Source organism: Gobio gobio (genome assembly GCF_949357685.1).
Source record: "Gobio gobio genome assembly, chromosome: 8".
NCBI lineage: Eukaryota > Metazoa > Chordata > Actinopteri > Cypriniformes > Gobionidae > Gobio > Gobio gobio.
In genome coordinates, this window is record NC_137114.1 from 27,792,458 (window position 1) to 27,815,668 (window position 23,211).

The 23,211-nt window shown below is 36.7% G+C and overlaps 2 protein-coding genes across 3 annotated transcripts; both read right to left on the bottom strand.

Moving 5' to 3' along the window:
• Positions 1-4,529: 4,529 nt before the first annotated feature.
• On the bottom strand, positions 4,530-7,918 carry mrps23 (mitochondrial ribosomal protein S23). Of its 2 annotated transcripts, none has more exons than XM_079823215.1 (5): positions 7,743-7,918; positions 7,219-7,398; positions 6,262-6,339; positions 6,020-6,143; positions 4,530-5,948 (listed from the first exon to the last, which is right to left on the bottom strand). In XM_079823215.1, the coding sequence occupies exons 1-5, from the start codon at positions 7,784-7,786 to the stop codon at positions 5,805-5,807; spliced, it is 570 nt and encodes a 189-aa protein (XP_079679341.1). In that variant the 5' UTR covers positions 7,787-7,918; the 3' UTR covers positions 4,530-5,804. The 2 variants fall into 2 exon arrangements, with proteins under 2 accessions (XP_079679341.1, XP_079679340.1); XM_079823214.1 differs by having other exon boundaries at positions 4,715-5,951.
• A 48-nt stretch (positions 7,919-7,966) lies between these two features.
• nos2b (nitric oxide synthase 2b, inducible) lies at positions 7,967-22,086 on the bottom strand (the record flags this gene model as incomplete). The annotated part of the gene is made up of 25 exons (XM_079823411.1): positions 7,967-8,782; positions 8,945-9,139; positions 9,337-9,485; positions 9,567-9,688; positions 9,783-9,870; positions 9,978-10,188; positions 11,220-11,386; positions 11,468-11,658; positions 11,850-11,928; positions 12,279-12,399; positions 12,512-12,686; positions 12,772-12,821; positions 13,017-13,121; positions 14,159-14,303; positions 14,464-14,546; positions 14,711-14,905; positions 18,994-19,095; positions 19,192-19,366; positions 20,229-20,368; positions 20,712-20,853; positions 20,950-21,041; positions 21,127-21,289; positions 21,541-21,689; positions 21,843-21,944; positions 22,024-22,086. 25 exons carry the CDS (start codon positions 22,084-22,086, stop codon positions 8,744-8,746), a joined length of 3,243 nt encoding a protein of 1,080 aa, XP_079679537.1. The 3' UTR covers positions 7,967-8,743.
• Positions 22,087-23,211: the final 1,125 nt, after the last annotated feature.

Genomic DNA, 23,211 nt, shown 5'->3' on the forward strand with positions numbered 1-23,211 from the left:
AAATATTAAATGTGTGAACAAGTTTTAGCCACAGCTTCACTGTCTATTCATAATGGAGGGGGCGGTATGCTTCAGATTCTAGAGAGCATTTGATTGGACAGAAAATCTGATGTTAAAAATTGAAAGTGCAGCGTGATGTCATCAAAATCGTTGATCCACATTGGCGGATGTGAGAGAATGTAAGTTTTGAATGCTTATATATTATAAATACGAATTTTGTCATTGTTTTGGAGCACACTAGTTTATAGATAACAGTAAGGATAACAGTATTCATACTAAAAGCCAAAAAACTTCCATTTTGATTTAGTTTTCGTGAGCTCTTCAGGTGTTCCAATCACTTCCATGGTCACAGGCGTATAGAATCAAGCACCAAGGTGGTACCGTGATAGGTTGCCACATGTGCAATCCATTTATGAAATTTCCCCACTACAAAATATTCCACGGTCAACTGTTAGTGGTATTATAATAAAGTGGAAGCAATTGGGAACAAAAGCAACTGGGGCACGAAGTTGTAGGCCACATAAAATCACAGAGCTGGGTCAGCGCATGCTGAGGTGCACAGTGTGCAGAAGTCGCCAACTTTCTACAGAGTCAATAGCTACAGACCTCCAAACTTCATGTGGCCTTCAGATTAGCTCAAGAACAGTGCGTAGAGAGCTTCATGGAATGGGTTTCCAAGGCCGAGCAGCTGCATCCAAGCCTTACATCACCAAGAGCAATGTAAAGCATCAGATGCGCTGGTGTAAAGCACTCCACCACAGGGCTCTAGAGCAGTGGAGACTTGTTCTCTGGAGTGACGAATCACGCATCTCTGTCTGGCAATCTGACGAGTCTAGTTTTGGCGGTTGGCAGGAGAGTGTAAAGTTTGGTGGAGGGGGGATTATGTGTGGGGTTGTTTTTGGCCCTTAAGTTCCAGAGACAGGAACTCTTAATGCTTCAGCATATCAAGACATTTTGCACAAATTCATGCTCTCAAGTTTGTGGGAACAGTTTGGGGATGGCCCCTTCCTGTTCCAACATGACAGTCCAAAATCAGTGCCTGACCTCACAAATGCGCTTCTAGAAGAATGGTCAAAAATTCTCATAAACACACTCCTAAACCTTGTGGAAAGCCTTCCCAGAAGAGTTGAAGCTGTTCTAGCTGCAAAGGGTGGGCCAACTCCATATTAAACCCTACGGATTAAGAATGGGATGTCATTAAAGTTCATGTGCATGTCAACGCAAGCGTCCCTAAACTTTTGGCAATATAGTGTATCTTACAAATAGTTATGTCTAAGAGCCATTATATATGCATGCTATGTAAATCCTTAAAACAGTATAATGCATTAAAAGCATAAGCACAGCACGTCATTCGTTATAATGCATTAAAGGTCTAGGTGTATTATAATTCATTATAATTGTTGTTACTTTTATTTAAGAAAAGGAAAAAATGCACTATAATGTACATTATGAATAATTATTATATATCTATAGGTTTTTCTAACTTTTATCATATGACATCTGGCTGTAAAAGGGTGAGCGTTTAAAAATTGCCATGAACCTTCTTTTTGATTGTTAACTTTGTGAGTAGGTGAAATGCTTGAAACACTGTATATCTTGGCCATTTGGGAGAGCATCATATTTTAGGTAAAGGATTGTGAGCTGAGCTGCCTGTATTTGTGCAGACCTCAGCAGAGAGAGGAAGACCAACTACAGTAATTCAGGTCTCTCAAGTAATATACCAGGCTAATTTAAACTATCAGGCATATTTATGTCATTAATCAGTACAGCAGGCCTGCACTGCAAAGCAGATTGAAGTTTTTGTAGGCCAGGGATGAGAGAAATGCCCTTGACATATGCAGAAGGGAGAATCCCAGAGTTCCAGCGCTGAATAAACAAATAAATAAATAAAACAACAAACAAGCGGGTCCCAATCGATGCCTTGACCAGGGCAACTGGATGGCAGCCTTTCTTCTGAGCTCCATGGCCGTGGAGAAGTAAAACAAACAGTGTTTGTGTAAAGGTCTTCAAACCCCAGCCGGCTCAACCTGCCATTGATTATGGTGATGGAGCACTCAAAGGGTTGTTTGGCCACCAGATAGAAGCAGTAGTGCACATCTAGTGTGTACAGATCATGTCTCATTATCAGGACATAACAAAGGAGAAGGCATAGCCAGGGACACTGAGCTTCAAATAAGCCAGATGTATTCTCAGGACATTAAAATTAAAACAAAAGTATGTGTAAAACGAACCAGATTTTTCTGAAGTGAGGAACTTAAAAACGTATTAGTATTCCTTGTTCTATAATAGTTCATGGTTAGTAGGCCTTGTAAAGGGATGAGGCTTGTTTGCATATTTTACATATTTTTCTTGTTTTAATATTTGGTTATCGTGTGCAAAGTACTGACGCACCTAAAGTACATTTGTGGTCGTGTAAAAGTAGTTAAGCTGTTCATAATTGTGTAGCTGTTCTAGTAACAAAGTTTTTCCAACTTTTAACACACACGCACGCACGCACGCACGCACGCACGCACACACACACACACACACACACATTAAATGGTTCAAAAACATGCATTTAATACTGAATTTTATCACTCAGTTGTGTTGCTGAAACTCTCTGTATGGCATTTTAACCTTTTTGTAGCCAAATAAATACTTAAATACTGCTGTTTTCGGCCAATACATTTATATCTAGTAAAAAGTTATGTTTGTAGCTGTCACCCTAATTAATTTTTATTGTTTTGTGCAAAATACAAAATTGTTTTTACAGGTTTTCTGACTTGCTAAAAACCTCTGACTGGAGAACACAGCATCCAAAGTATGCTGTTACAGAAAAATGTATTGTAACAAACAGTAAACAAGTATAGTAGTAATCATATACAGTATACAATTTATTAACCTTACTACTGCATGTTCTGCAAGTATAGTATTGTATTAAATATTGTATAGTAGGCCTATTGGATGTCTGTATATTCAACACTTGCATGTGAAAATACTGTAACCCAACTGCAAAAGCCAAAAAGGTTAAACAACTCTAAATGAAAAGCATGTTGCAGTACACTCAAAAGAGATTAATTCTGCCTCAGCATCACATCTTCATGTTGGGTCCGTTCTGAGGACTTTGTCCACATCACAGGCAGTGTCGTCTCTTGCCAGGCAAAAGGAAAAACCTTCTAGCGTGCCAGATCAAGCCTTGACAACATTCTCCACACCTTGCTCTTTCCCGTCCTCATCCTTTTCCACCTCTTACACATACTTTTCCTCCTCTCCCTATTATATTGTTTCCATCTATTATTGGTATCAACATTCAGTGCAACATTTTGAGTCATTTTTGACACTCTGAACTGACTTGTATTATTATGTACAGTTGGTTTGGTCACATCACCAAGCGTGAACCATTTTGAGTCGTTTTGTGCAAAAGATGACAACTGTGTTTTAGTCGTGTTTAACTTTTGCCTGCCTGTGTTTAGCGTTTTGAAACGCAAGTGCATCACAGTTAAAAATGTTGTTGTTGTGAGTGAGAACGTGTTTGCAAAAGATGTCTTTACCTGAACTTGTTTAATGTTTTACAGAAAGAGCGGTTTATTTGACAAATTGGTTTAGGCTATTGTGACTTTGGTTCAGAGAATGGGGTTTAGTGTAAATGAAGTAGAAAAAAAAATGGCTCAATGTGAAGCTTAGTGATTTCAACTAGCTTGTAGAGTTTTTCCCCCCACTTCTAAATAATACTAATTTTATAAATATATCCGTCTTAAAACAAACTAACAAAACCACAACTATAACTAAAATTAAAACACCAATTAAAAAAAACTGGTCTACTTTAACTTTGCCAGTGCAGTCATACTATTAGCCAAGAGAGAAATTAATTAATAATAATTTACTGTGTTTTTCTTTTTTTACGGTAGTAACAAAAACTATGGTATTTAAGAAGGAACTATTGTTACCATGGTAATAATTGTTGAAGGGCTGTTGTGTTGAGTAGCAGGACGGCGTTGATGCAGTCGTCACCCTCCAAGCGTCCGTCACGCGCCTCTGCCTTTACTACTTACACGCCTCTCCTTCACTAATTTTCAGATGCATCTGGGTCCTTCACAACACTCTACGCACGCACATGAAAACACACATATAAAAGCCATTAACGCTGACAAAATGACACAAATTGAAATGCAACATCGAAAAAAATAAATACATTACTTCTGGGTAAAATGTTATCCGAGATGTGTTTTGCGTAATGAACAAACAGCCGACAGATATCACTCAATAGACATCACATTACTGCCATCTAGCGGTCAACGGCAAAGGGCTCCTTTCAGGAAGCTAGTGTCACAACCGAGAAACATACGAATGTACAGACATAATTGTAAAGCCATTTACTCTTAGACAGCAATGAATGACCAGAACCAAAGGTCTTTGCCTAAACCTGAAGAGATTACATAGCCCTCATCATGTCTAGATCTATTGGATTAAGTAATCTCCCAGATTTGAAGATGGGAATGTGTTGATTTTAATTTAGTAGCCTACAATGACAGAATGTGATAAATGAATATAGGGAAATAGAAAACTTTTTTGTTTATTCATCATTGAACACAAAATGTGAATGTATTTGGGTCTGATGCTCACTCAGTAACAAACGTTTACCCACTAATGGGATTTCTGTTGCCTAAGTGCTGCTTTTATGAAGTCTGCAGTTTGAAGTGTCTTTAGAGACAAAAACAAACACTAACAATCAAGTGCATGTTCAGTTGATGACTCATGTTTTCGTTGTTTTCTTTAAATTACTGCTGCATAAATGATTCACATCTTTGAATTATTACATTTCTTCCTAGTAAACATACACATTTAAATGGTTGTTCCTGTTAACAAATTCCTAATTGATTAACCAATAGCAATTCAAGACATTCTCACAAGGCCATTTGTGGGATATTGAAACTAAATGGTACTGAATAGTTACAATTTAGAAAAAGTATATATTCAATACTTTGTACATGTTCTTCAGCAGCGAATAAAGCTGTCAGTCATATTGGAAATTAGGTTTGCTTGAGACACTCTCCATGTTCTGCCAAGATCTTGTCTTCAGTTCATACCACAGAATTTTTATTTAATTCATATCTAGGCAATTACAGAATTCTAATCTTCCATTGGTCAAATCATTTCTTGGGTCATTGTTTAACAACATTTCATGTTCCAATGTTTGTTTGCCCGTCTCTATTTATTATTTTATTATCAGTGAGTGATCAATGAAAGCTCACAGGGTAGCTTGTTAATTTAGTGAAATGAGTTTAAGACAATGGCATTTGTGAAGGGAAAAAAAAAACCTTATCATAGTAAATTTGCTCAGGATGTATTAAAATGCAAGTGCAACAGTAACAAGGATGCAGTAAAAAGAATCATAAGTTTATAGAGTGACTGAAAACTGGAAATAAAATACCGATTTACAACACAGATACTTTTCCACTTCTGACGTTAATGGACTTGAAAGTACTTCCATTAAACACTTCACATATTTTATTACAGACATTAGACACTTTCACAGAAATGAAACTTGCTAGATCTGTATTTATAAAGTCTTTCACTAAACCCCAATAACTGCTTGGCTATAAAGATCTCAAGCCAAAACCATTTGACTGTGCAAACGTGTCTTCAACATCACTCATTTGTCACCAAAAGGGGAAAAGACGCATGTTGCTCTTTCTGTCCACGAGAGAACAAACAATATCAGTGTCCTGGTATTTGACGCATCAAAAATGCATGATTGAGCAGCACGTTGGTGTGCTAGAGGCAGGAGCAGTTTATGTTGTCTTAACAGAGGAGAAGTGGTATATTTATGATGATGTCTGGCCGTCAGGGTTCACTGTCTCTGCCTGTGGCTGTTTCTCAGGAACAATTGTCTCAGTGTCTCTTTGCTGCTCTGCCAACATGTCAGTCAACTTCATGTTCAGCAAAGGGTTCCGAGACTCTGGTGCCACCTGCTGGTTATAAAGGAACATGATGGACAATGAAAGAGACAAGTAGTTTAAAGAATAAGACTCGTACTCACCGCAGGTCCTCCTCTCTTTCTTAAATAAACTCCCTCTGTGAGCAGTGCTTTTGCCGTCTCTTCAAACAGCAGCTCAGGTTTGACATCCCCTCGGCTCTCTAATTCACTGTACTTCATCACAAACCTGAACGATGAAGTGTACAACTAAATCAAATGGCACAGAAAATTTTATAATACTAGTAATTCTTTTTTTTAAACTCAGCGTACTGTAAAGATATGTTTCATTTCCCATTATACATTACCTCTGACAAGGAGAAACAAAGTTGGGCTTGAGAAGCTCAAAAGCTCTGGGTCCATTACCATAAACATCAAAGAACTTCCTACGATCACAGAAAAAAAGGAATGTAGATTTACTGAACAGGTTCCCGAAAGCACACAAGTTTAATGCAGTTACCATCAACTGATCAGCTCGGCTGTGACCCAATAAATGTGTTGGAGGTCTTTTCCGAAAAGGGCCTGACAGCAGGAAAATCTGGGACCTAGTTAATGTAATTTTAATATAGACTACCATTCAAGGGTTTGGGGTTGATTAAATTGTTTAATGTTTTTGAAAGTCTTATAGGCTGCATTTATTTGAAAAATACAGCAATATTGTGAAATATTTGTAACTATTTATTTTGATATAATTTATTCCTGTGACATAAAAGCTGAATTTTCAGTGTCATTACTCCAGTCTTCAGTGTCACATGATCTTTTTTAGAAATCATATAATTGGTGCTATTTCTTATTATCAACAATGTTGAAAACAGTTGTACTGCTTGATATTTTTGTGGAAATTGTGATACTTTTTTTTTTTACAGGATCCTCTGATGAATCAATAGAACGTTCAAAAGAACAGCAATTCAATTGAATGCATCCTTTCTGCATAAAAGTATTAATTTCTTACTGACCCCAAACCGTAAGTTTAAAAAGTAGTGTTTATGGCAACAAGCTCAAAAATAAAATAAAAATTGATAAAGGCATACAATATAATGAATGGAGGGAGATGCATAAACACATTAATAGCTCATAAACAGGAAAATGGTATTAAGTACAAATGAAGGGCAAAGAGTGACCCTTTATTTGTACCCTGTCCCTGATCTATATAAGATAGTATGGCCCTGAGGGGAGCATTGAGCACTACTGCTCAAAGCAAAGATTTTAAATGAAGTTACTAAAGATAATATCTTAGCGTTTTGAACGGGTTTGTTTGGACTTACGCTCGTATTTCATCCTCCTTGTATAAGATTTCAGGCACTGTATCTGCTGCATGTTTCTTCAGTGGTCTCGCATGTTTCTCGTAGAGGGGCTCTCTCTTAGGTGGAAAAGCAGCATACACATCAAACCAGATGGGCTTTTCCTCCTGCTTGATGACTCCAGCTCGCATTAAATCACGAACCCTTTGCAAACAACAATTAAATACTTTAGCATCACAATAAGAACTCGAACTAAATACACAGCGTTATGAATGACGAGCAACACATGTGTCAACAAACTGCAGCAAAAAGATATTTAACATTGCTCTGTTCTAGAAAAGTTGTTATTACCACTATATATACACACACACTCACACCATACAAAATGTCTTTGTTTTATTATTTCGATTTAATTAAGCGTTCTTGGCATTTTTAATATACATTTTATAATAAACCGATCTATTTTGTTTAAACACACTTTAAACGTAGTATGTTTATCATTAACCTTGAAATGATCTCAAAAAGCACACGCTGTCACTAATGCTTACCGTTTAAATACAGTCCCGAATTTCTCAAGTCGACTTCCAGCCATACTATGTGTATATGATAATACAAATTTAATTATATATCAATATATAAAACAGAAAAGCGAGAAAAGGTTGTAAAAAATACTCTGCAGCAGCATGGATGCACTACTTCCGGTGTTACTACGGATACCCATAACAGACAAACTACAAGGACGCGGAGAATAAAAAAAAACTGTCGTGTTTTTGGTAGTACCAAGGCTTTATTTTAAGACGCAATATTATTATAAACAAACATCAATTTACAGATTTATACAACACTGTGTAAGAAAGTGTGAGCCACAGGAGCTTATATAAAAATAAACACACTGAATTTAACACTTGTAACAATCACACGGAACGATCCAAAAGTCTGAGCCTACACTGAAAATGTGGGATTCAAATCTAAGTTAAGCATAGACATGAACAGTAAGTTAAACCCATGAAAAATATATATTTTTAGGTGACTTACTAAATAAGCAAATTTGTAACATGTAGCCTACATTTGAAATGTTTGTTCTGTAGCCTACTTGTGAGTTTTGAAGCCCACAGATAGAGGTGATTCCTGTTGTTTCCTTGAGCATGGCAAATGTAGATTGCTTCAAAAGAATTGTTCCTGCCTGCCTACCCATAAAAAACACTATTCTAATAACAAAGTGCATGTCAGTCTTCCCAAAAACTATCAAAGATACATACATTTTGAACAATAAAAAATAGTTTATTTACAAGCAGGAAATAAAATGTTCTCAATAATTAGAACTGTACATTCCACAAGTTGTGTACGGCAATTTAATAAATTGCTGCTGCTACATTTTATCGTGTTTCCAGTGTATTTTTGTGATTTCTTATTTATTTGACAGATTATGTCCTCTTAGTTAAGATATGTTTTGGCATTAAGCTGTATGAAAATCAAAATATTAAAATGTCCCCCTTTTTGGTGTGTTTGGAAATTGAAAAGATCAAGATGGTATAGGTGATCTCGACCACTAGGATCCGAAGATGTCCTCATGGTACCGCTTTTCGATCTGTGAACAAAAAGCATAACCGTCTAAATGTATTGACCATTGATCATTACAGACTGTAAACAATTCACTATTTCAGGGCAACTGAGCACTCGGAGCATACATGCTGTAAGACATTATTATCTGAAGCAGCTATAAAATGTGTCAACATGCTGGAAGGTTCACCTTGAGCTTTGACAGATATTCCTCAGCCTGAGTAAGAGTGATGCCCAGCCGGCTGACTAAGATTTCCTGGATAGTGGTGGCTACATCATGGGCCATGTTCATGCCTCCACAGATATACAGATGTCCTGGATTATGGTGCAGAACCTCAAAGATCTTGTCACTCAATTGCTCTCGCAAGATATCTTGGATATAAACCTGGAGTCCAAAAACAAATGCAGAGTAAGAATGTCTACAAGCAACGACCTCCAGAGAGTGTTTAAGAATAATTTTTTAGATCTGACTAAAATAAATTGTTCATGTTTTGTGTTAAGAACATCAGCAAAAAGACATATGGCAGATGCTATGGCACCTGTAATAATTAGATATATAATCATGATACTTGTGTTGTCTACCTTGGGTTGTCCAGACTGCCTAGAGTAAGCTGTTGTGATACTGCTTAGAGTGCCATTATCTCTCATGTCCAGAGTCTCTTCTTTGTAAAGATGATCAGTATCTGAACCCCGACACCCGAACACAAGTGTCATAGGATTCCCTTTCAGACCTTGGAGAAATAACACAACTTGAGGGTCAACAAGCCCATTTCAGTGGACTGTTTGAAACGATATGGGATAACATTTGATACCTGTTTTTTTCATGTCATGGAATCGCTGTTGCCAAAAGCTACGGAAGGGAGCAATGCCGCTCCCAACTCCTAGAAGTATACAGGGAGCACTAGGGTCGGATGGAAGGTGGAACCCGTCAGAGCTGGAATTGTTACATAAATTGAACAAGTTAATTATGACATCTTGTACTGCATGTCTGTCTCAGGAACATCTTGAGAATGTGAAATTAAGGATACCTGTGGACAAAACATGGCACCATGTCTCCTTCTTTGATGGTATTGAGCCAGGTACTGCAGAGGCCAAAATGCAGTGGACCTTTTCCCTCTAGAGCAGAACATATGACAAAAACTTTACATCTCGTAGGAAGTTCCACTGTTCAGGTATCAACTAATAAATGATCACAGAATCTTTGGGAATATGTTTTACTCTACCCTGTGTGTGATAGCTGACCACTGCCACAGTGAGGTGGAGCTCCTGAGGGTGGAGGTCTGGGGAGGAGCTGATGGAGTAGAGGCGTGGCTTCAGCAGAGGCAGCTGGCTGAGGAGAAAGGCAGCAGAAAGTTCCAGAGAGGAAAACTCCTCTAGCACCTCAAGGAAGGTAGGTTTGTGGAACGCCTTCCATGTTGTGTAAACCTGGAGGTCCTGTAGAAGAGGGATGTCTTGGTTTTTACTTAGCCAATAAACTCCAATGAAAACAATTCATGATAATTGTGCACAATGGACCTTTTTTCATTAAATATGAGCATAAGTGTTCATGAAACCATTCTTTTGTGAATTGTCGCATTCATAATGGGACATTTTATGAAAGAATTGGTTTATATGAAAGATTTACACAGATGTTCTGCTTGTGTTTTATTAATATGCATTAAGATTCATTGTTATGAAGACTCAAAAGCATTTACTAAATGTATAGCATTTTATTATCAATAACACTTTTAGCATATACTCACTATGTATTTTTCAGCATGAATAAATAAGTTTCACAAAATAGTATAGTACTGTATATTGCCTTAAAAAAAGCAATATTAAACTGGTTCTGTTTTTTTAAATTACTGGAACTGAAAGACATTCGGGTCTGTTTACGGTTCTCGCATGTGTACTCTGGATAGCATTGACAAATTGGTTATTTTTAGAGAATCAAAAAAACACTGATGCATTAATAATTAAAACGAGTCGGTTCTTTTTTAGTGAATCAAACACAAAGTGTGACCAATATAGTCTGAAGCTATAATGTATAAGTTAAATGAGTCGGTTCTTTTTAGTGAATCAAAAACATAAAGCAAAACCAGTATAGTCCAATTCCTGGAAAAATTTGTCTTATAGGAGGTTCGTTTTTTGCAAACTCAAAACATACAATGCAATCAGTGTAGGCCGACTCCCGAATAAACGATTCTTATGACATTTTTTTTTTAAGCAAATCAGACATACAGCCATCAGTGTAGTCTGATTCCTGAATGAATAATTCTATTGAGTCGGTCAGTTCTATGACTGAGAAAAGTTATTAAAAAGTCTGTGTAAATATGCCTTTTATATAATTTGGCAATGGGAAATGCATTTTCTTTCCTCTATATTTTTCCCCTAAAGTTACTAAAAGACTCTCAAAGTTAACATAAATTTGGTGCAGTTCTCATCCTTAGTTCTGAAACATCCATGATTGTCAAAAAATGACTTACTGTTGCTAGTGCAAACAGGCGCTGTCTGTGATCTTCCTGGCTTGCCATCTTTGAGAGTTTGAGGAGGAAGCTTTGTGAGGGTGGGCTGGTGACATCTAGATAGTAAGTAAGAGCTTGGGAAAGAGGACATGGTGGTATTCGTTCATCTCTCTGCCACCTTTCACCATCTGCAGGACAACATTATTAGGTATCATTATGTTATTATGTGTATGACTTCCATTATGTAATTAGGTTAGATGGTTCAGTACCAGGGTAGGAATCACTGAGGAATTCCAAGCGAAGGCTCTGGTTGATAGGAGGGGCATTGGGCAGATGCTTTAGGATGCCAGCTACTAATTCAGGTGAGTTCCCTGGGAATATCCCCACATGGTCTCCAGGGGCAAAGTTTAAGGGCTCAGTGTTCCCATCCATCTCCAGCTCCACCAATATTGTAGAACGACTGAGATCATGTAAAAACATTGAATAAAAAAATGTATACTGTTAAATATTGTGTTCTGAGAAAACAAGGCACCTGTTTCGGAAAAAATAAAAGCCTAGACAGAATAATAATAATAATACAAAAATGAATATAATAAGTATAAAATATATTATTATTTTAATAAACATAGATGCATGAATTTGAGAGCATACCTTGACTTCGGGCTCTGTAGATTCTGCCTTCTCTTCAGCTTCATGGGAACCACAACTTTAGAATGGAGAGCTGACAGAGCTGTAAAACCAAGCCAAATAATAATAATCACTGCAGAAATCTTGCAAATTTGTTAATAACATGATTCTTGAATACTCATTTCTGATTGTTAATATATTATAATGATTGTTAAATGGCTATTTGAATCTAACAAAATGTCACTAACTTAGCATTTCCATATTCCTATATAATTAATATTGCACTGTGTATAGTTCTGTCTTGCAAGATATATAAAAAAAAGAGAAACAAGAATATTCTCAATATGGCATTTTTGCATTGCTTTTTGATCACTTCACCGGGCATCATCAAGCTTTGACCATAATTTTCCCTTAATGATGTGTTGTTGTTTTTTTCAAGGAAATAAAATGTACCTGCGATTCGTTCTAGTGTACAGCTGTCATTCTGTACTCTGTGCCTCTGCGGATCCCAGGAATCTGCCAGACCATTTTTGCCTGGAAGCTGCCCTTGAATGTTAAACTCCTTGCATGCATCCTTTACATACAGAAAACAAACATCTCATGATTGATTTTTAACTTTAAAGTGCTGACAAGAATGGATGCTCAAGGTTTATTTTCTCATATTTTTACATTTATTTAATTTAGACCTTAAAGGCAGTGCAAGCCCAGGCTGAGAAAGATTCCTCCTGTCCGTTTAACTCATCTCCCTCTCCAGTGGGGGACACGCGGATGGCTCCCAGTGCTGCAAACGTATCATCCACTGCATGAGCGAACGCACAGAAGTTTGGGTACATTCGAGAGCCGAGACCAAACACACAGAACCTGTGTGGAGGAAAGAAACTATTCGAACAATGTATTCTATACAGGAGTGGAGAGAAAATAAAAGTAGGGGATTTTAAATACTGACCTGACTTTGTTTCTGAGGCTTTTCAGACTGAGAAGCTGCTTCTTAAAACTCTGAGGAGAAGAACACATTCTAGTTAACAAACACCTTTTGTGGTTATTGTACAAAGAATCATTCCTAAAGCAAATTACTTCTGACCTTTTCATTTGGACATATTGTAAATTTTGCATTTATTATTTTTGATGATAAAGGTCTTTGATTTAACTACAGTATTACTATAAGGTCACGGTGTATAAACATATCCATACCTCTCCATTTCCTGGACAGTCTCCATTGCCAAAGGTGCTGGTGACAACAATTAAGAGACTTTCCTTCTCAAGTTCACTGAAGTTGTAGTCCTCCATGCAAACAACCTGTATAAATAACACAAATGTTTCACATGTGTACATATGTTAACTAAAAGGGCAATGTCCAATCTCAGTGTTTAATTAAATACTATATATTATATACAACAGTTCGTTCTGGTTTTGAATCTGATTGGTCGAGAGCCTTTTCCAGACGTGCGATATTCCCCCAGTTACAGCACTGGAACCATTTCACTGTTGTTGTGTCACGGAAAGTAGTTTTAATTTTAGTTATTTAGACCTCAAATCTGCAACTTATTTAAAAACATAGGGTATTTATGACAATTTGTTTAGACGTTTTCAGAGATTGAGCTCCAGACCGCCAGCGGCCGTTCAGCGCTCATGTATCCACGAGAACAGCTTTATTTCGGCCAGTCCTTCGGGAATTTGCTGCTGTATAGTTTCATAACTTTATATTTTTATTTAACTGAAAGCCTGTAGGATACTATAACTAGCGCTGCTTTTGTACTTTTGACTGAAAGTGTTTGCTTGTGTTTATTTCCTATTGTACAAACTTCTTATACTTTAATAATGGCTAATATTGTTTATTTAAATATTATTAATAAGTATTATAAATATAATTTTATATAAATAACATGCAGTATTTTGGGTCCGTTTGTGATTGTGATTTGACATTAGTGAAAGTTAGCTACATTATTACACCCTTAGATATGAGCGAGTCAGTAGCAAAGACTTTTATATTGAAATGGACTGAAACAAGGAAACAAGGAAGTTGTTTTTAACTTTAAACAACTTCTTAAGAACCAACTTATAAATGCACTGACTAGCGCTAAGTGTTAAAAGGACCAAGACAAGATATTGTTTTCCTCAGCGGACATTCAAACTGATTTTGTGATTATGAATTTAAGATTGACCAGAAGAATATCAGCCGAAAATATCTTCATTTAATACTTTTATTTATTTATTACCTTAAGGTAGAAATTGTTTCACTATTTTATAGAGTGGGATATTATTATGAATCTGCCACATATGCCGTTGGCAGTGTTGGTAAGTTACATTTGAATCAGGGGTGATGGTCCTCTTACCCTGGAGCTGAAGGCACAGTTCATCATTGCATTTAGTTTCTTAGCAAAAGCCTGGGATCTCCCCGTTTCTGTGGCGTAGAGAATGGTGCAACGCACCCTCTTGGCCAGGACTGATTTAATGAGTGTCTGAGAGAAGAGCACTACTCTAAAAGAGAAACAAGAAAACAAGAATTTTAGATATACTGGCTGCTCACCAAATGTTCACAGCTAACCTTTCAGCTATTCATTACATTGTTGCAGACAGATCTCTTCTTAGAGAACAGCACTGCGTTGTTCAGGTTGAGGAAGTGTGAATATTATGGTACCTGATCAATCCTCTGAAGCTGACTGTACTCCTCCTCGCTTTTCTCTTCTTGTCTTTCCACTTGTGTGTCAACCACGGATCAGGCTTTAAATGGTAACAGATGAGACACATTAAGGCAAGAACATCCCAAAACTTTCGTTTAGACATCATATACTACTAGACATGATATACTTCACATAAATGCATACCACTAGATTCCAGCAATGCAGCTTTTCTGATGAATGCACAATAGACACTTAGGACGATACCTGATAGTAGAAAAAGGGTGACAGGATGTAGTTCAGCATTTCCTGGTGAAACACAGGAGTTAGGGATCCAGACATTGGCGGCACCAGCCAGATCCAATCGGCTGGACAGCCTCCACGCAGACGCACTTCCATCTCCATGTGCTGCATGAAGGATTCTGATGCAGAATGGTGGTCGGTAATGGTGACCTTATTTTTCTGTATGTCAGTTAGACAAAAAGGTCATACTGTGAATAAACATTTAACAAGGTAAAATTTAATCTTAACTTTACAACGTGCACAAATTTGAAATTTACAGATATTATATATTAGAATGTGATGCACCTCTTTATAGTTCTCAACTCTCATTGCAATTTGTAACTATTTTAAATGTTTACAATTTGGCAGTGCTGGGTAGATTATTTACAAATTGTAGTCTGTAAATGATTCCAAATTACGTGACAAAAATAGTTAGTAACGTAATTCATTACATTACACATTTAAGGTTATATAATCTGACTACTTTTTCATTACTTTTAGATTCCTTTTTTTTTTTTACTAACTTGTTTATCACATTGATTTGAATAGGATAATCCCAATTCATTCATTTAAAATCTCAGGGGGCACTTCAGGTCTACTTTTTGTCAAAGAGTTTCAACTGACAAAACAGTCGGGGAATCCCTGGTTATTTGACTCACTGAGTGAAAAGTCAGATAATAAACTTCCTTATTAGTCTAAAAAAAGCTTTTATGATTCATATGATTATGATTCCAGAGAATGATTCATTATGCCTAGCTATAGGTGAAAGACCGCTTACTTCACCATTGAAAACTTGGTCCCGCCCACTGGCATGCAGTGTTGGGTAAGTCAGGGGTTTTCAAACCTGTCCTGGAGGACCCCCAGCACTGCACATTTTGTATGTCTCCCTCATCTAACACACTTGATTCAACTCATGAGCTCATTATTAGAGACTGCAAGACCTGAAGTGGGTGTGTCAAATATGGGAGACATACAAAATGTGCAGGGCTGGGGGTCCTCCAGGACAGGTTTGAAAACCCCTGGGGTAAGTTACTCTAAAAAAATTATTTATTACTAGTTACATCTTCAAAAGTGTAATTAGATATCTGTACAAATTACAGATTCTTTGGTAAATCAGTCGCAATTTTGGTGCAGTACGATATGGACTAAACAGTAATGCGACAACATGTACAGTGCTCCTGGAAAGTATTCACAGCGCTTCACTTTTTTCACATTTTGTTATGTTACAGCCTTATTCCAAAATGAATTAAATTCATTTTTTTCCCTCAGTTCTACAAACAATACCCCACAATGACAACATGAAATATGCTTGTTTGCAGAGGTGGACAGTAACTAAGTACATTTACTTGAGTACTGTACTTAAGTACACTTTTTGAGTATCTGTACTTTACTGGAGTATTATTTTTTAGGGATACTTTTACTTTAACTTCACTACATTTGAAAGACAAATATCGTACTTTATACTCCACTACATTTCTATCAAGGTCCTCAAAGTCGAAAGTCGTTTCTGTAGCAGCTTTAAAAGTCAGTGTATGAATTTTTTTCTTCTTTAAAAGTTTTTTTCTTTTTTGCAGACAGCCTATCAGTAATCACTCTTGTATAGGGTCATGTGAAGTTTCCCAACATTTTTTTTAACACTGATCAGTTTACAGCAAAATGGAAGAAGACGGTTCCTTGGCACAGTGTGTGCACCCATGGCTATACTTAAAGCTACACTGTGTTATATTTTCCCCCATCTATCGGTGAAAGGTATATGACCATCCAGTGAATATTAGTTTCTGTTCCTCTCAATTCCGATGTCGTTTTAACTCCTACGGTGGCCGATTTAGTCCAAGATTAACATGGCTTCCAGTTCGACCTCGTCCACATTCGACACGGAGCCATCGAGTGTTAAAACGCGAAAGGCGAAGCTTGAATTTACGGGTATGTCCCTCTTTGGCTAATGTACTTTCAAGATGGAGGGGCAACATGGCAACCCGCATTCGAACCCCTTACTCGTATGTATTTTCAATGGCATATTATAAACTTACGAGAATACTTTATTACTTGAAAGAAGTAAATATACATTAATGAGCACATATATTTTTGAACGAACTAAGTGTTTTTAGCTAAGAATAAACTAAAAAAGTTACACAGTGTAGCTTTAAAAAGTATGTTTCAGTTTTCTCAAAAGATTAAAGATTAGTTTAGTTGGCATACACTTTGATGCATGTCTCATAAAATGTTAAAAAATGTAAATGTCTGGGAGAAAGAGAAGAGTAAACAGTTGGGAGAATATTGGATGCGTATCAGTGTATAGGGTCCTTAAAGTGACAGCAGTTCTGTAACTTTTATACAAGAAATTGAAAATTTCAATACTTGTATTAAAGTTTGTATATATACAATATATATGTCGCTCTATACAAATGTAAAGAAATTAGTTCAAGGTAGTCGTATGCTAGTATGTCGGATGGAGCATCACTGACTGGCTTAAACCACCTTGGTGGCATAATGTGCATTTATACAACAATGCAACAATAATAAAATAATGCATTGACATACAAAAGGAAATTTACTTTTGATACTTAAGTACTTTTAAAAACAAATACTTCTGTACTTTTACTTAAGTAAAAATTTGTTTTTAAAATTTTCACTTGTAACGGAGTAATATTTGACCAGTAGTACTTTTACTTTTACTCAAGTAATAGAGTTGTGTACTTTGTCCACCTCTGCTTGTTTGAAATCTTTGTAAATGTATTTAAAAAAAAAAAAGAAAAAAAAAAAATCACATGTACATAAGTATTCACAGCCTTTACCCTGACACTCAAAAATGAGCTCAGGTGCATCCTGTTTCCACTGATCATCCTTGAGATGTTTCTACAACCTTATTAGAGTCCACCTGTGGTAAATTCAGTTGATTGGACTTGATTTGGAAAGGCACACACGTCTATATAAGAAGTTTGGAACTGCCAGGAGCTCGCCGCCCAGAGTTTCTCTGTGGAGAGAGGAGAACCTTCCAGAAGTACAAACATCTTTGCAGTACTCCACCAATCAGGCCTGTATGGTAAAGTGGCCAGACAGCACATGAAAGCCCGTCTGGAGTTTGCCAAAAGGCACCTGGAGGACTCCAACCATGAGAAACAAAATTCTCTGGTCTGATGAAACAAAGATCGAACTCTTTGGCCTGAATGGCAAGCGTCATATCTGCAGGAAACCAGGCACCGCTCATCACCTGGCCAATACCATCCCTACAGTGAAGCATGGTGGTGGCAGCATCATGCTGTGGGGATGTTTTCAGCAGCAGGAACCGAGAGACTAGTCAGGATCAAGGGAAAGATGAATGCAGCAATGTACAGAGACATCCTTGATGAAAACCTGCTCCAGAGCGCTCTGGACCTCAGATTGGGGCAAAGGTTCATCTTCCAACAGGACAACGATCCTAAGCACACAGCCAAGATAACAAAGGAATGGCGGGACAACTCTGTGAATGTCCTTGAGTGGCCCAGCCAGAGCCCAGACTTGAACCCGATTGAACATCTCTGGAGAGATCTGAAAATGACTGTGCACAGACGCTCCCCATCCAACCTGATGGAGCTTGAGAGGTCCTGCAAAGAAGAATGGGAGAAACTGCCCAAAAATAGGTGTGCCAAGCATCATACTCAAAAAGACTTGAGGCTGTAACTGGTGCCAAAGGTGCTTCAACAAAGAATTGAGCAAAGGCTGCTGTGAATACTTATGTACATTTTTTATATTTAATACATTTGCAAAGATTTCAATCAAACTTCTTTCACATTGTCATTATGGGGTATTGTTTGTAGAATTGAGTAAAAAAGTAATGAATTTAATCCATTTTGAAATAAGTTTGTAACATAACAAAATGTGGAAAAAGTGAAGCGATGTGAATACTTTACGGATACACTGTAAGTAACCATGTTATTTCTAATGTCTGATCTGTGACCAGTGATTTCTGATATGCAATGATTCATTTACAGTCAAATGTTCTTTGTCTATGTTACACTGTCTCAGAGTTTTTTTTTTTCAGATCTGTGTAAATGTTTTGACAACGTTGTCGTCTGTACGTGAAAAACAGAAAGGAAAAACCTTTCCATTTTTAGAACATCGGTGTCGTGTAAAAGTATGCTCAGTGGGTTCTAATAATTATACGTTTTCATACAAATTCATATGAAACTGCCACCTTGTAAAATAGTTAGGTTTTCTCATGAAATCGGGAAAATGCATAAATATACAACAAAAGTGTTTTACACTTATGCTCTGTAAATCCACTTTACCTGAAAACTATGCATCACTGCGACATTGATGGCCACCAGGGCCTGGTCCTTCCATAGCGAGGACAGTTTTTGCGTCTCCAGGCCCATTCTGCGGCCAACCCGCTGTAGAACATAATGAAATGAAAGAAAATCAGTATCAAAGATCCTCTAAAACTTCTCTACTGTAAATATTTTAAGCAGTAAGGAATGTTGTAGCACCTCAAGAACATTGTAGCGTTGGGTATCACAGAAGTCCCTCACTCCGATCTCAGTGCCCATGTACCAACCGTTAAAAGGACATGCTGGGAATTCAAGACCACCAATCTCCAGCAACATGTTGGACACCGCAGGCAATACATACCATCGGAGGTTCAAATCCTTAAACCACTCGTATCTGAAGAAGTGAATGAAACCAATCGATTTTATTTTATTTATGGTCTTAGTGTAATTAGTTTATATATTTATTTTATGTTTTGTGTTTGTAATGCATGGGTCAGGTCATTCTTGTAAGTTTCGTAGGTATGTTTGTGTGTTTACTGTACTGTATTGTGAAGTCAAATGTATATGTTTTTGTGAGGCTGAAGATGAATTTCCACATGGACAATAAAGATTTCTTTATCTAATCTAATCTAGCAATCGATTGTATTGCCATGCAAAGGTATTGGTATATATTTAGCTACCAGTTCAAGTACAAAGTACAAATCCATAACACTTCTAGATCTGCATGGTAACACCATTATGGCTCCATCAACCAGCACTTCAGTCAAATTCACATAGTATTTATCTAAACTAATTAGGTAGCTTTCTAATGTGAAGTGTTAGAGTGAGTCTGGCCTCACAGGTTAAACTCATTTGTTAGGTCTGGATGAAAGAATGTGGCATAGAGACAAGCTGTCTTAGGACTGAATGGCTTTGCCACTCTAGACTGATCTTAAATGCTTAGGAGTGTTTTGATTTTAAAGGTCCTTTTAATACTAGATCTTAAAAGGAAAAGCCTTGCATAATTTTCTGTTCAAGAAGCAAACAGATTTGCTGCAGAACCAAGTGGAATGCAAGTCATCTCAGAAATCTGAGCACCTCAGTCAAGAGCTCTGGTGGTCAGTGTAAACAACATTGCACTCAAAATCAGACAAGCTACAAGACTGAATGTCTGACTTTATGTCTTTGTACTAGAAACCTTGATACATAGCATTAGAACGCTTTCAATTAGCGGTTTTGTCTACAAAGAGCTGGTGTACAAGCCCCTTAATACTTACTGTGGGTGCTCCATGGGAACTTCCAAAATTAAATGTTGGGGTATCTCAAAAAACTGAGGGTCCTCTCCATTAGCTTGTAACACCATTGGAAGCACATCAAATAGACCGTACTTTGGTGTCCACCCAAGCTGGATGCACATCTGTTAAAAATGGGTAGTTGACAAGACATTAATGCAGTATATTATATATATATATATATATATATATATATATATATATATATATATATATATATATATATATATATATATATATATATATATATATATATATATATATATATATATATATATATATATATATATATATATAATCTTTTATAATTATAATGTTTTTATGACCTCATATTAAATGAAAGGCTAAAAAGAATATTTGTATTTGGTGGTATTCACACCACATGACCACCTAAAGATGGATGATATACTTTCTAAAAAAGTTATCGCAAAACGAGAAAATATCTATAATAAAGAAAATTGTATCTACCTCTGTGAAGTCAACACTGGCTGGATCTCCTATTATTGTACCATCTGTCATCTTATAGCCAGCGTATCGTATGAGCTGACTATTCCATACACGGAAATCATGTTGCCCTTCAGCTCTTTGAGGAAATACAGTGATGGCAGACCTGTGAAAATAAATGTATTTATTGTGACTCAAATTTGCAAAGACAATCAAGATGAATGGTTTATTGAAAAGCTCAAATAACACATTCTTGGGTTACCTCACGTTGCCTCCATTGGTAGCGAACTGAATATGATCGCACAGCATCTGAAACATATCCTCAGCAGTTGTGCATTTACGTGCATCAAACAGCTGCACAGGAAAACATAACGTAAATATAAGTACAGTATATGACTGCACACTTAATATACATTTTAGTTCAGACTAGAGAAACTACCTGCAAATTAGCCCACTGAATTCTGCCAATGCATCTCGGTGCATTTCTCCATGCTTGCTTAGCCCCAAATTCCAGTTCTTTTGTGGTGAGTTGATATGACCCAGTAGTATCTATTTCCTTAGCGACTTCCTCCACACGAGACAGGTGCTCCTCAATTTTTGAGCTGAATAACAGATATAATTCAGTCATATAGTCTACCCTTTATACTTCTTAGAATCTGAGTTCATGGTCGGCTTTATTATGGCATTAAAAGAAACTAAAACAAGAATGTAACCAGGATTATAATGGACTGAATGTAAAATATTACCCATCAACCATTTAAAACCAATATTCATCTACCAAAAAGTTTAATATTTGGGGGCACGTGTCCCTTACAATGTCTATGGTGGCTATGACCCTACTATTGGTGCTTACTTTTTAATTGACTTGTAGTACTGATTGATAAAGTCAATAGCTTGCATGAGGATGTCATCGGAGCCTGGCAGGGTGGATGAGGGACAGCGCGTCAGAGCCTTTGGAGTCATAATAGAGCCTTCACAGACCTTTGACATGCAAACCTGGCTCTAAAAGATAAGAAGACAAATTTCAAACTTATCCTGTATTACTCATCATCCTATGCAATTGCCAAAATAACTACATTTTAAATGACAATTTTACACATATACACACAATAAAAATAAAACTAGTCATTAAGTTATCTCAGTATCTCTGTTTACCTTAACTGCTCTGTGATGTAATGTATCCTTATGGCATGAACCATCCTGGTAGTTCGTCACTTGCTTGGAAAATGGGCATCGATTTACCTTGTTCTCAAATTGCTAGACAAACCAACAGAACTTAAGGATATTGCATTTCATTTATGACATTGCATTTCATGTCAGTTAAAGTTTTGCTCACCGTAGTCGGTTTAACCTGGTGGAGAATTATATTCTTGTTGTCTTTAGAGGCTTGGTTCCCCATATTTTCCTGAAACACAGACTTGAAAATCAGTTTAATTAAATGTTGAAGTAATTCAGTTTTCGGTGTTGTAATTAATAATGCAACAATGTAACAATTCCTAAATACACATTATAAAGAATAAATGAAAATATAAATAATTTGTATATATTAAAAATACATATATTTTTGATCTATTCTTTTCCATGCATCCAATATCTCCTATTATATGATATTCATTTCATGAACAACATGAGTTTCTTACCTTCGTGCCAGGTGTTAGGCAGTCCTTTTCTCAGTCTACAACACTGACTTTCCCACTTTAACATGCTTATATACTCGACCTAGAGAGCCTGTTAGCGAGGGCAGGTCAAGAGTTGTGCTGGTCATGGCATTGTGCCTCAAGGAGGGTGGGACGGTTACAGCAGCCCAATTATGGTCTGGCCACAGTTCCTATCAAATGTCATAATCTTACACCCACACTGGAATCTTCAAACGTCTATAAAACACTGACAGTTTGATTAATCAAAAGAAAAACCATTACCTCACCTCACAGGTTATCTGGACAAGTCTAATAAAGACACATCTGTGATCATTATTGCTCTTTGACAAAATTATCAATGAATGGATGGATGAAGGAACAAAATAACAATATATTTGTATATTACAGATTTTACTCCAATTTACAATAAATACATGATGATTGCATTTGTGAATGTTTTGTTTTCACAGATTTCATTCCACTGTACATTACACTGTACATTATATTGCAAATTTGCCATGCTTGATTATATTAACTTCAGGCAATGATCCTATTTGTGTTCAATAAATCTCAGTGAGCAGTGTTGCTGTTCATTATAGAGCTTTTATAGAACTCGGTTTGAATTAGATTTTAGATTCATGTTTTAAATAAGTTTGCCGAATATGGTACAGTGTTTAGTTTTGCAGAAATGTGATATTGTTTCCAGGAAATATGACTTAGCAATTGGGAAAAACAATAAGCTCTTCTAAGACTTCCATAAATTACCCAAATCCACATGAGGAATACAAAAGCTCAAGACGGTGTGCACTATGAGAAAATCTGATAATTATTTGATTGTTTCCTAATAATAAAGCTGCCAGTTTGCAGTTTAACTGCAAAAACATAAT